This window comes from Pieris napi, chromosome 4, assembly GCF_905475465.1.
Source record: "Pieris napi chromosome 4, ilPieNapi1.2, whole genome shotgun sequence".
NCBI classification, from domain to species: Eukaryota; Metazoa; Arthropoda; class Insecta; order Lepidoptera; family Pieridae; genus Pieris; species Pieris napi.
The window spans coordinates 10481477-10493798 of record NC_062237.1 but is presented as its reverse complement, the minus strand read 5'-3'; the positions used below and the strand labels follow the sequence as shown (position 1 = coordinate 10493798).

At 31.7% G+C, this 12322-nt stretch overlaps 2 protein-coding genes across 2 annotated transcripts; one reads left to right on the top strand and one right to left on the bottom strand.

The window, feature by feature from the left end:
- The first annotated feature begins 1102 nt into the window (after nucleotides 1-1102).
- On the top strand, nucleotides 1103-5065 carry LOC125049136 (target of rapamycin complex subunit lst8). Its single transcript, XM_047648258.1, has 7 exons — nucleotides 1103-1532; nucleotides 1683-1835; nucleotides 2046-2107; nucleotides 2774-2927; nucleotides 3553-3743; nucleotides 4370-4512; nucleotides 4931-5065. Exons 1-7 carry the CDS (start codon nucleotides 1401-1403, stop codon nucleotides 5044-5046), a joined length of 951 nt encoding a protein of 316 aa, XP_047504214.1. The 5' UTR covers nucleotides 1103-1400; the 3' UTR covers nucleotides 5047-5065.
- A 2613-nt stretch (nucleotides 5066-7678) lies between these two features.
- LOC125048581 (ADP-ribosylation factor-binding protein GGA3) lies at nucleotides 7679-12281 on the bottom strand. The gene is made up of 8 exons (XM_047647322.1): nucleotides 12133-12281; nucleotides 11769-12067; nucleotides 11412-11678; nucleotides 11040-11250; nucleotides 10660-10923; nucleotides 9834-9957; nucleotides 8636-9137; nucleotides 7679-8166 (listed from the first exon to the last, which is right to left on the bottom strand). The coding sequence occupies exons 1-8, from the start codon at nucleotides 12167-12169 to the stop codon at nucleotides 7957-7959; spliced, it is 1914 nt and encodes a 637-aa protein (XP_047503278.1). The 5' UTR covers nucleotides 12170-12281; the 3' UTR covers nucleotides 7679-7956.
- Between the last annotated feature and the right edge of the window lie 41 nt (nucleotides 12282-12322).

The following is a 12322-nucleotide window of genomic DNA, read 5'->3' as shown; positions in this document are numbered from 1 at the left end:
AATGCGATACATTGAATAGATCCGATGCTTTGAAGATGTATTCATATACTCGATGCATTAGCCGCGTACCCACCTAGCGCACAGGCTCGCGCGGCAGCCTCGCGAGCCAAATGCCTCAGCTGGTGTGGACGTGCCTCAGGGCTCAGGCGCGCGTTTGCTCGCTCTCGTACTCAGCATCTATCAAATTTCACCTAAAATTATCGCAACGAGATTAGGTTAATTGCGATTTTGATTATTCTTAAACGTTAATTTGTTTTTATAATGTCTATTGTTTATTTTTAATTAATAAAACCACGAAAAATAAAATATTAAGGTGTTTAGTTTGAAATTAATTCAAAAATTAGGAATTAACCGATTTTTATCTTTCGACTTATTCTACGTTTGTAGAAAAAACGACCCTAACAATATAAAAAAAGGTATTTAATACATTGAAAGTTTTATTATAATGCATTATCTAGTTAAATGAAGTTTATTTAAATATCACAAAAAAATTAATCCTACATAAGTAATTAAAGAAATTGACATTTTTATTTTAAAATGTTGACTATGCTGACTTCAGTATGTCGATGTTTTTTTTAAATTTACTCTCATCATTTTTCCCCTACGCGCTAAAATATGTATGTATAACTTTTTCAATTGCCGGCAACATTGCAAGTAACGAACGGAACCGCTTGGCTCCGAAAAGACTGGATAATTTATTATTTTTAAAAAGTTTAGTTATAAAGCCTTGAGAATGATAATTAGTTCATGAAATAAATACAATTTGAAATTATATTCATACATACCTGATTTAAAAAAATCTTCATACATACCTGATTTGACTTAGATTTGGTAATAAAGAGTTAATTTCATTTCCGAAAGCCCTGAAACTGAAATAATTGAAATCGATCTTGTAGACCACGATTATTTGTAAAACGATTCATCAGCTAACGATTCGAATCGATATTTTTCGGGAAGAATCGGCATCCCTAGCTGAGTGCTTACTTGCGTGGTATAAGTCGGACTGTCAATTGTCATGTGCTTATAACGAATGTCAATAGCAATTCCTAAATTGTCATTTGCCAACTAATATTTTATGGCTGCTATATTTTATACTTATTTGGCGTAAAGGTCTCGTTACCTGGCCATAAAATTAAAAAAAAAACTTAATACTTATGTCTTATTAGTTATTACTTATTACGTACTATACTATAGTAAATAGTTATTTATAAACAAACTAACAATTTCGATGTGTAGCTTTTTCCGAAAAGTTTCAACATTTTTAAAACAGTTGACGAATAAGTATCATATTTTCGAGCCAATAGGAAAATAATAATTGTCCTGATTTCTCATAAGTTTTGGATAAAATGTATAATAGGTTATAATTTCATATTATTGAAAATTTTCGATAATATTGAACGATGACAATGTCTGGAGATGGTCCTGCGGGGGGCTCTCAAGTTGCACTTGTGACTGGTGGCTACGATCACACCATCAAGCTCTGGCAGGCTCATAGCGGTGTTTGTTTACGTACTATGCAACATCCAGACTCGGTATGCAAAACATTAAAATATGTCTAAAAGTTTGTATTTAAGTGTTTATGTTTCTGCTGCGATTTTATTAAACAAGGAATCGTAAAACATGAGTCGGGCTTGAAACATGTAAATTTAATTTATTAAAGTAGTATGTTTAATCAATTTCAGCAAGTAAATGATTTAGAAATTAACCCTAGCGGGCAAATGGTTGCAGCATGTGGGTACCAGCATATTCGGATGTATGATTTAGCCAGTGCCAACCCTGATCCAATCATTAACTTCGATGGTGTCACTAAGAATGTCTCACGTGTTGGCTTTCAGGTATGTTTTTTAAATAAATGAAATAGATCTAACACACAGTTATGTATATATTTTGCTCATTAAACTTTAAAGCCATCAGATTATCTTTTTTTTGTTTGTTTGAATGTTTTGTCATTATTATCTTTCATCAGAAAGTAATTACCGTCATACTCTTCTATGAAGAAGTAATAGATACATAACATCTAACAATAATGTCTGTTAACATTGCAGGAAAATGGTCAGTGGATGTATACGGGTGGAGAAGACTGCACTGCCAGGATTTGGGATTTAAGGTATGTAATGTTACAGTATATTTAACATAATATGATGATATGTGAGCGTGGTGTAATGGTTGCAAGTGCTTACAAACATTTTGTAAATAAATAAACCTTGGCAATTTTAAAGAGAGGAAGAGTTTATTGCCAGTTCTTTGCAGTCATTCTACACTCTTGTTTTGGGAACTGGTAGTCAATGTAAATTTACCATAACTTTTTTTACTGATGTGGATGACCAGACTCTTCTGAGGTACAATAAAAGAACAAAAACTTAGTACTTAGAAACATATAAACCAAATATACTGTAAATTTGGTATTCAAAATTAAGATAAATTTACTTAACCGTGTGTGATATGTTTGGTCATGGTTGTGTCTGTACATCTGTTTGTGAATGATCATATGAAAATAGGTCGCATCTCTGTAAACCATCTTATAAATTTTATTTAGTTCCATAATCAAGTTCTGATAACAAGCATTTTGTCATTTTCAGTAGTAGTTGATAATTTAACCTCCTCGGATTTAGCCATATGTATAATTTTGTTGTAAACAAAGAGGAAGAGAGATGTTACTTTAATACTAGTAGCATAAGAATACAGCTGTTACATATACATTATGTAAAAAAAATAATAAGATTTCATTTTCAATACAGGTTACTTCTAGGTGATAATATTAATCTGTTCACAGAGCAGGAAGACAATTTCAATGTCAGCGGATATTTCAAGTGCCGGCTCCAGTAAATGCAGTTGTGTTACACCCAGACCAATCGCAGATCATGGTAGGAGGTCAGAGCGGAATTATTCACATCTGGGACTTGAAGACTGATCACAATGAACAACTTGTAATTATTATACATATTTTTTTAGTTGATTTTCCTAGGTTCAGGTTCCTAGGTTGGTTCAGGGCTGTTATAGAAAAACTTTATTTTTCATACATTTATTAATAAGTTCATAATTATATGCTAACTTCCTGAATTAATAATCTGTATGGTGTATAATTCTTGAGATGGCTGTTATATATATAATATTCTTTGATAATAAAGCCCAAAAACTTTTACACTAAATAATTTAAGCATTTGTGATATAAATGGCTTACGTTTATTTTAGTGTATATCTTAAATGTTCAGTGTTGCCATATAAACATTAAACTATGTTTATAGCGCTTTACAATTTTAAGAAGTATTTAATTATTACGCCTAAATTGTTAGCTTAACTTGATTTATTTTACATATGTTACATCTGTATTAGAGTTTAATACTTTATTTAAGTACGGTACAGCTATATAGATGTCCAAAAAGTGACAACCAACAACTTTGTGTTTAGTGTTTAATATTTTTTTCTTGTTGTTTTTACAATACAAAATTTCTTAATTTTACAGTGATATGGTATAAATATTAACTACCTCCATTTTAAATTTCTTAGAATATTGTAGTAATAATTTTTCAAATGTCTGTGCATAATTTTTAGATACCTGAAGCGGAGGCCTCTATCCAAGATATAGCAATAGACCCAGAAGGTAAATTAATGGCGTGTGTCAATAATAAAGGAAATTGTTATATTTGGTCTTTGGGTGGGTCACCGCCTCGGCCTGTTCCAAAGAAACACATACAGGCTCATAGCAAGTACGCGTTGAGATGTAACTTCAGTTTGGATTCTACGTAAGTATTTTTACACGCTTTATATTAGCTTCACCTGTATGTATGTAACCGACTCCTTCGGACTCGATTTTGACCCACTGTCAAAGATCGATGACAATGCAATAATCCGAAAAAAAAAAAATTAAAAATAAATAATTGTTTAAAAAAACTAAAAAACACGCTTTCAAAGCACATCAAACTAAACAGTGAAAAATAATTCCTAATTTAGGCTGAAAGTGGTAATGAACAAAAAATACTGGTATTATTGTGAAAAAGCGTGGGTTGCTCTATAGTGGTACAGATTATTTATATAACTACGTAAAACGAATTTTTTATTTTTTATCTACAAATGCCAGGTAAATTTAAATATTTACTTGCTCAAGTGACAAAGAAACAAATATTTCAAGATATGTATAAAAATGTATGTATAGAATCAGATGTTCAGACTCGTATTGAAATTTAAAAATGTGCCCGACCAAAAAGGTTTGCCTTCTCTGATGTGTCAAAAAATAATAGCTGTCAGATTTCTACGGAATTAAAAATCAGAGTATAGTTAAATAGTTTTTTTTTTGTTTTGCTCGATAATTTATAAAGTATGTAAGATAGTCTTTTTATATTAAATTAATTTAAGTTTCTTCACATTTTAGTATGTTAGTAACGACATCTGGCGACTGTTCTGCGAAAGTGTGGAACACAAAAGACTGGACCCTAAAACGCGAATTAAGACACGACACACAGCGCTGGGTGTGGGATGCCGCCTTCACCATCGACTCTAGATATCTCTTCACAGGTGAGTATTCATGCGCCATTATCCAATATTAAAGAAGTGGATATAGATTATGCAATCAAATAGATTTTTTTATTATACACTGGAGACCCCTAGACTGTTCTTCGCTTCAGTAGTTCTTCAGTTCAGTTCTTTCGCTTTCGCATATGACAGCTATACTGTATCAAGTACGTACTCTATTTGACAAGATTTTCTACGAATACAATTTTTTTATAATCTGTACAAACTTCAGAAGCGTTCATTTACAAGAAATAATGCTCACAAAAATCAAATGAATATTGGAATTTTTAGTGTCGGAGCTATCAAACATTTTTTTCTATTTAAAGTTTGACATATTTGACAAGTGGCGATTTTGACTAATACCTTTTGGATTTAAAATAGACAAGTATTTAAAATAGATTTTTTAAATGTTTTTTATCAGGTTCATCGGACAGCTACGCACGTCTGTGGGATTTGGAGAAAGGGACTTTAGAACGCGAATATTGCGGACATCAGAAACCTATCACAGCGCTAGCTTTCCGTGACCAAGCTGTATAGATCTAATATTATTAGTATCGACAGTTTCAAAAACAACATTAATTGAATTTTTGTGAAATAAACAAGACAATGCAATAAAAAAGCCACACGAGAATTTGAAGTAATAAACAAACTGGCTAATATTGGTTATAGCCTTTTATATGTGCAAAGTCTGCAAAGATAACCGGGACAGAATACGCGTCATTTCATGCTTTTGACAGATGACAATTAACCATTTATATAGAAAATAATAAATAGATGAGTAATGGACATTAGGCTATATTGTATAAAAGCTTGTAAAAAATCGACTTTTGTTATTTTGTAAACATATAATTACTACTAAGTATATAATAGTTGTGTATGAATTTGTTCATACATTAGAGTATTTGCTTTATTTCTAATTAGCGTAAGTGTATCTTTAAACTTATGTTTATTTAAAGCTGGGTAGTAACTTAATATTTCAAGTGTTCAACTTGCATTTAAATTTTGTAAATAAATGTTTTTGTAATGCACGTATTTTATTAACTTTGACGAACACGAACTGACAATCACATTTATGCCCAGAAGATACAAAAACGTAGGAGTTTTTGTATTCTATAAAATTGATCAATCTTATTTCCTTCTTCTGTTGCTGGTTCTGCACTATTATAATATAGTGATAAAACAATACATACATTTTTGCGAACAAATACTAACCGTTTGATGCATTTTACGTTCTGCGAAAATTGGAGTTAGTGTTCGTCCATCTCGCAAAATATGCAAGACCTGTTTTTTTGTAATAATACAGTTACAGAGGTGCCTCAAAACTCACACATATTAAACCGAAGATCAAACATTTATTAAATATGTAAGCAATAAAATATATACCTTCGTGTGAAAATGACATGAGAATTTACGAATTAGGCGCAGCGCTTATCAGATCCATGCGACTTCTTCGCAGTCGAGTAGCCCGCGATATCGCGGTACACGAATCCCGAGGGGACTCTATCGAAGAAGTGGCATGGGTCCGTCCGCGAGTTTACAACAAAAATGTAAATTAATAAATATAAATTAGGTAGGAATAACACCGTGTAAGAAATAAAAGTAATAATAATAAAGGTTCCTAAAACGGCTCGGCATTGCAGTTGCTGAAAATGTCCACTGAGTATATTTTGATTTGGTCACAATTTTATTGTACAACCGACACAATCTGTTAGCGTGTCCAAACGATGTGCACAATCGTGAGACAGGCACGTAAAATATATACCTATTTGTTTCTAGTGTACTGCAGTGGATTTTAGCAAGCAATTCCGTATGAATATTATCTGGTAAAGATACACGCCGCGGCCCAATTAAAGTAAATCGTGTATTTTAAGGCAAATGCTTTAAGTTATGACGGGCAACTGAACCGATTCTTCCGTATTCATATGAATTCTAAAGATGGGAGACTACAATTCCATATTCCAAAAGTGTTTTCTATAAGTTTATAGAACTTTTAGGATATTTAAATGGCTTTGAAATACGTAAGATGAAACCTAGAACTTGTTTAGCTGTCATAAGGGTTGCTTCAACGTGCATGACAAATGATAATTTATTATTAAATAAAATAATAACCCTTTATTTTTTGAGATATATGATTGATATATACGATTTGCTAAAGGTATACTGAAATTGTAGTGGTTTAAACTTATTAAAATTTCAGTAATTTGCAGTAAAAGCAAGAAAATCTTACTACTTTTACTACGGTAGTCGTTAGAGACAATGGCAAGCGAGCGATGTTTCCTTAACCATTGGACTGATATTGATTTGTTAGTCTCATCCCATCTCGTTTGGATACGTTTATAAGCTGGTGCTTGATGCACCTTGCAAAATGTTTAGAATCGAAAGGCTACTCTTAGGTAATTGTAGTAAATAAGACAAAGAAGCAAGCAGACAATAATATTTATTTTAACACCTTACAAACTAAATATAATAATTCTGAGTCTATTGCACAGCAATACATACCATTGTACATAATAAATGCATCTGTTATAACAGCGTCAATACTTTATAGGATTATGTCAAATAGAAAATATTCATTTTCCACCCCCAATTTACTTTAAGATATATTTCAAAATAAGTACAAAACTTAAGTATTAATCAGTTCGTCATGGAATGTTAAATGCAAAAAAATTTCGACTAGATTCATTATAAATAATACTAAAATTATAATATTTAAAAAGCTCGCTGTATGGAATGTATGCGACCGGTGCTTAAATACATTTTGTTGTTAATATTATTTAAACTGCGAAGCTAAAAAAATATTGAATTATTTACTATAAGTCAGTGTGACCGAACATTTATATGTGTCTATTTCTTTGTCTATATATATTTTTATTAAGCAATTTGCCTTCCATCTCGAAACAAATGCTTTAGCTGATATTTGACAGGAATATAACTCAAGCATTGATATAACCGAACATTTCTCAAGTAGTTAAAATCAAATTATTACTAATATAAAACCTAAAAACGGAAATATAGGTTTTAAGCGCGAAATTTTTAAATTTATCGCATTTTAGGGAGCGATCTAGTATTACGTCACGCAATTTTTGGAGATTATTGACCCCCCCCCCATGTAACACGCCGTAACGTCTAGGTACAGTACTGTACCCAAGTATAGTAAAACGTTTCGTGACCACCTAGTGACTCTTTATACCTAAAAGTTACCATTATGTGGTGTTAAGTACTGGAAAGTCAAAAATAATATTAACAATAACGCGTAATTCAACCCCGACCCGCATCGTAACTTTTTACGAAAGGAAATAAAAATTCGTTACGTAATACTTAAACGCTCCCTTAGTTAAAAAAAAGCAAATATAGGAACAGGCCGAAATTGTTGCTACAAACGCGAGCAAGAGAGACAGCTATATTTTTCGTAGCTCTACTGCTTTTGGTTTTCAACAGATTTAAAAATTAAACATCAAGTGGCAATGATTTAACTTCTCCCATTTCTGAGTACATTTCGTCATCACAAGTGTATGTAAGAACGAATTTAAGTGAAATATCAGAGATATTGGGCGGGCGTCCAATGAGTAGTACCTGGGTTAGGGCGGGGGGCGGCAAAAACGGGTTGAAGGCTGGCAGTGAGGTGCTAGATGGTGTGAGAAGACGGACTTTGCAACCCTGGAAATAAAGCAGGTACACTTATTAATATCAGCTGCCTATCTATGGTAACCTATTCAGTCTATTACATCGTAATCTAACATAGTAATTTAGTCTTTGGTTTACAATTAAATAAAACTTCGTTAATATCGGCTATCAAGTAAGAGCCTCCAGCAGTACACGATTAAACTACGGGTTATACGGGTTACCCGAAATACGGGTTTGAATCCGTTAAAGAAGTAATTCATTTAAATAATTATTAAATCATAATAACCACAATAATTTAATTCAAGTAAATTTGTATTAAAAGATACCAAAATTGTTGTTCAGCTAATATGTTATTTAACACTTTGGTTTAAACATTAAATTCTGAATAAATTCAAATATAACTTTGTTTGTTGTTTTAATTTGAATCAATAATTTAAAATTATAGGTTTAAGCAGTTACTCAACTATTAATTGGGATATAAAAAATTCAAGATACACCTTACCTTAGGTACCACTGCTTGAAATTTATAATCCTCAATGGCGGACTCATGCTTACTCCTAGTAGACACCACAACGACATTAACATCAGGTCTCGGTTTATCTTTACAAAAATGCAGAACTACCGTCACACCCTCATCTTCAAACACTGTTAACGGAGCCACTTTACTAGGATGCACACTTTGCAAAGTCACATTTATATCGGCTAAGGATTTTACCTTCTGTTCGATAGTGTCTTTACTTTGTTCGCTTGTACTGTTTTCTAAAGGTGTCAGGTCTAGTATTTTTTCTACATTTGTATGAATATTATTGTTTATTGTTTCGGTTATATCCACCATGAGATCGTCATTTGGGCTGATGGAAGTTGATTGTGCAGCGGGTGATAAGTTTGTATTATCCAGTTTTTTGGTGAAAAAATCAAGATCCAGTAGTTGTTCATTCTTTTGACTATCTTCCTTTGATGATGACTTTTCTAGTGCATTCATTGGAATTTTTTTATTTGATTTTCTGAAAGGAGATACATAAGTCACATATTTTGTTTTAAGACACCGAAACTGTTAATTATTTCTAAAGTATATTGTTGTGAAGATATTTTTGAAATAATTTAAGAAAAAATGTGTGCGTGTACTAGGTGTACGTAAGAAGTGAAACTTCTTTATGACCTTATTTTTCGAAAAATGATCTACTATATGCAACTTTACAGAAATTGGTTAAATAAAGTTAAATTAGATAAAGTTTAACAAAAGGCTTTTATTATCACAGACATGAATACAAAGACAATTATTTCATTTTAACTTATTACTGTACTACTATGTAGTACTAAGATTATTACAGAATTTCATTAATTGTAATAGAATTATTAGTGTTACTATGATTGTTATCGTTATTATATATTTTTGTTACTAATGGCTTCGAATCTCTTCGGATCAACCGTGGTAGGGACAAGAAAAAGATGGCGCGTAACCGAAAAATGTGACAAATGTGTGTAAATTTTTTTCCAACGCCGATAAAGAAGTTTGACTTCAAAAAGCAACATGGCGCGTAACCTGCTACAAAATTTCTCCCATACGTCGATAAAGAAGTTTCACTTCAAAAGATGGCGCGTAACGGAAAAATGTGACGCGTAACGAAAAAATAATACACTAAATTTTTTTCCAACCCCGATAAAGAAGTCTCACTTCAAAAAAAATGTATCTGACTTACTGATTAAAATTGTCAACTCGTTTTGCATTTTCTGGTAATGATTGTTTTAATAATTGCTCTCCGAGCGAGTCTAGCTCATTCCAGCCTTCGGCCTTCTTAGGTTTTTGTTCTAAATTGATAGTATCTGTAATGATTTTGAGCAAGTTAATATTCCAAAATTGCTTTAAATATTAAATATATTGAAATAAAACTTTTGAGGCAACATAGGTACCTAAGCAAATAATGTTGAGACGTTTTATTCCTAAAATAACTTTTATTATTAAATTTTAAATGATATGCTCATTTACTAATTTACTGTAACTTCATTATTCTCATATTAGGCAAGATATAATAAATTAAGGAAAATGATAATATAAATGATTATGATTATAATTTATCCTTGTCAATTATTAAGTTTTTACAATTATCTAAAATTTTAACAATATAATATAGTTCAGAACTAATAGAAATAGAATAGAATATAGCTGATGAGTAAGACCATTGCAACATGTATTATGTATATGATAAATATCTGTAACATATTTGTTACCAAGTTAAGACAGTTTGAAGTAACAAAATATGTATGTGGCATATGTTTATTTTCATATTTTTACATTTACTTCTGAAAATCATAAAGATTCCCTCTTGCTTTAAATTAATTTACAGTGTCATCAGTTTTATTTAGTTTAAAATAGCTAAACAATTTGTAGAAAATTACTAAAACTTAGCCAGAACTGTGCCTATAATATCCCATACTGGTTATAGCACTTAGAAAATAAATAAAGTGATTATAGATAGATATAATCAGAATTTAATCCAATCATCCCTTTATAGAAAATATACTAACCATTTTGTATTAAACTGACAGGTGTAAGGAGTTCCACGATTGGACTATTTGAACTGCTTTCATTCAAAAATATGTCACCTAAATCATCTACAGCTCTGTTTTCATGTCCTTTATCTGTGTGTCTGGTAGATCCTCCCGCAAAGTCTAAAAGACTATCATTATTTTGGCTTGTAGGTGTGAGTTTGTTACTTTTTTTGTTAACTGTGTACTTATTATACTTATCAAAAACTTCATCTAAAACATCACTTGCATGAAGGATGTCACCTGCAAGATGAAATAATAAACATATAAATAATACAAGTAACAAGTAATGCTTATTTAATGCTTAGTTTTATAAATAATATGATTTTTGGTACAATCTGTTAGGATTAGGCACTTACTAAGGTTCTCAACTTGAGTGTCAGAAGCAGCTAAATGTTGTAACACAACTCGCAGTCTAGTGCAGCTGGAATGTAGTTCATGAATGAGTTGTTCTTCATCAGGAGAAGCTTCAGCAGCATGATCCAACATGTCAGCCAAAACCCCAGCACTGTCTAGAGCTGCATTCACTTCTAATGCCCTGCGACTGTTGGCTTCATTTCTCTTTTCCTCCTAATATATTTATTTATATAATATAATGTTATATGTTATTACTAAAGGTTAAGATGGAATTAATAGTTAATAGATATCAACTATTAATTACACCTTTATATCATATTTATAATTTATAATAAAAGGATAAAAAATATAAAATAAACAATTCTTAAATTCACCTCTTTAACCATATTCTTGATTAATCTGTTGGCATGCTGTAGATCTTCTGGTTTTTTGCTTTGAAGTAATGTTTGGAGCAGCTTTGATTTTTCGTCATCTTCAAAAATTGCACTTTTAATTCTAGGTCGAGCTGTAGATACTTCCTCAGGAGGCAGAGGTGGTGGAGTCTCCTTAATAACACCTTGGTTTTTTAGCATGTCGAAGGCCACCTTAAATTTGTTCTCCTTTGGATATTCAATAGACCATGCATGCAGTAATTGTAAAACCTATAATAAATTATGTTACAATAAGTTTTTCAGACTAAGTCCATGTTTAGGTATAGTTTCAAAAGGGAAAGGAATGCAAGAAAGACTTACCCTAGTCCTAACTTCAGGAGCAGTTCTGTCAGCTAAATATTTAGGCGAAACTAACTTGATCATTTCATTCAAAAACCGAAACTTTCCAATTTCAGCTTGAAAGTTCGTGTCGCCTTTACGCATAAGACGATCTAACATAGAGAGGGCTAATAGAGCTTCACGGGCATTTTGAACGTGAATACGAGAAGCTAAAGCCTGCGCCGCTAAATGATGGCCATCAGCGGCTTCACGCATAATTGCACAAAATGCCTCTAAGGCCGCAGGATCAGGTTGCGGAAGAGATTCATGTGTTGCTTTTACTAAAAGACAATAACATTTTAGCGATATAACAGAAAAATATTAAGGACATTCGATTTATACTTACAAATTAAAGCTTCTAAGCTAGTCAGTGTAATATTCATCTTCCTCTATAAAGATCCTTAAGTTCTTAAAAAAATATTAATGTTTATACATAGTTTACTTAAACAACATTTTACACCAAAAAACACTTGAAAAGTAAAAAGTAAAAACACATAATTGATAATAAATGACAGTTGACTTCTCAATAACTCGAT

Coding starts and splice junctions, on each gene's coding strand:
- LOC125049136 (XM_047648258.1), top strand. CDS start 1,401: ATGACAATGTCTGGAGATGGTCCTGCGGGGGGCTCTCAAGTTGCACTT. Junction 1,836..2,045: donor TCTCACGTGTTGGCTTTCAG/GTATGTTTTTTA, acceptor TTAACATTGCAG/GAAAATGGTCAGTGGATGTA. Junction 2,928..3,552: donor CTGATCACAATGAACAACTT/GTAATTATTATA, acceptor CATAATTTTTAG/ATACCTGAAGCGGAGGCCTC.
- LOC125048581 (XM_047647322.1), bottom strand. CDS start 12,169: ATGAATATTACACTGACTAGCTTAGAAGCTTTAATTT. Junction 9,958..10,659: donor TGTCAGTTTAATACAAAATG/GTTAGTATATTT, acceptor AAATCATTACAG/ATACTATCAATTTAGAACAA. Junction 8,167..8,635: donor TTCAAGCAGTGGTACCTAAG/GTAAGGTGTATC, acceptor CTTTATTTCCAG/GGTTGCAAAGTCCGTCTTCT.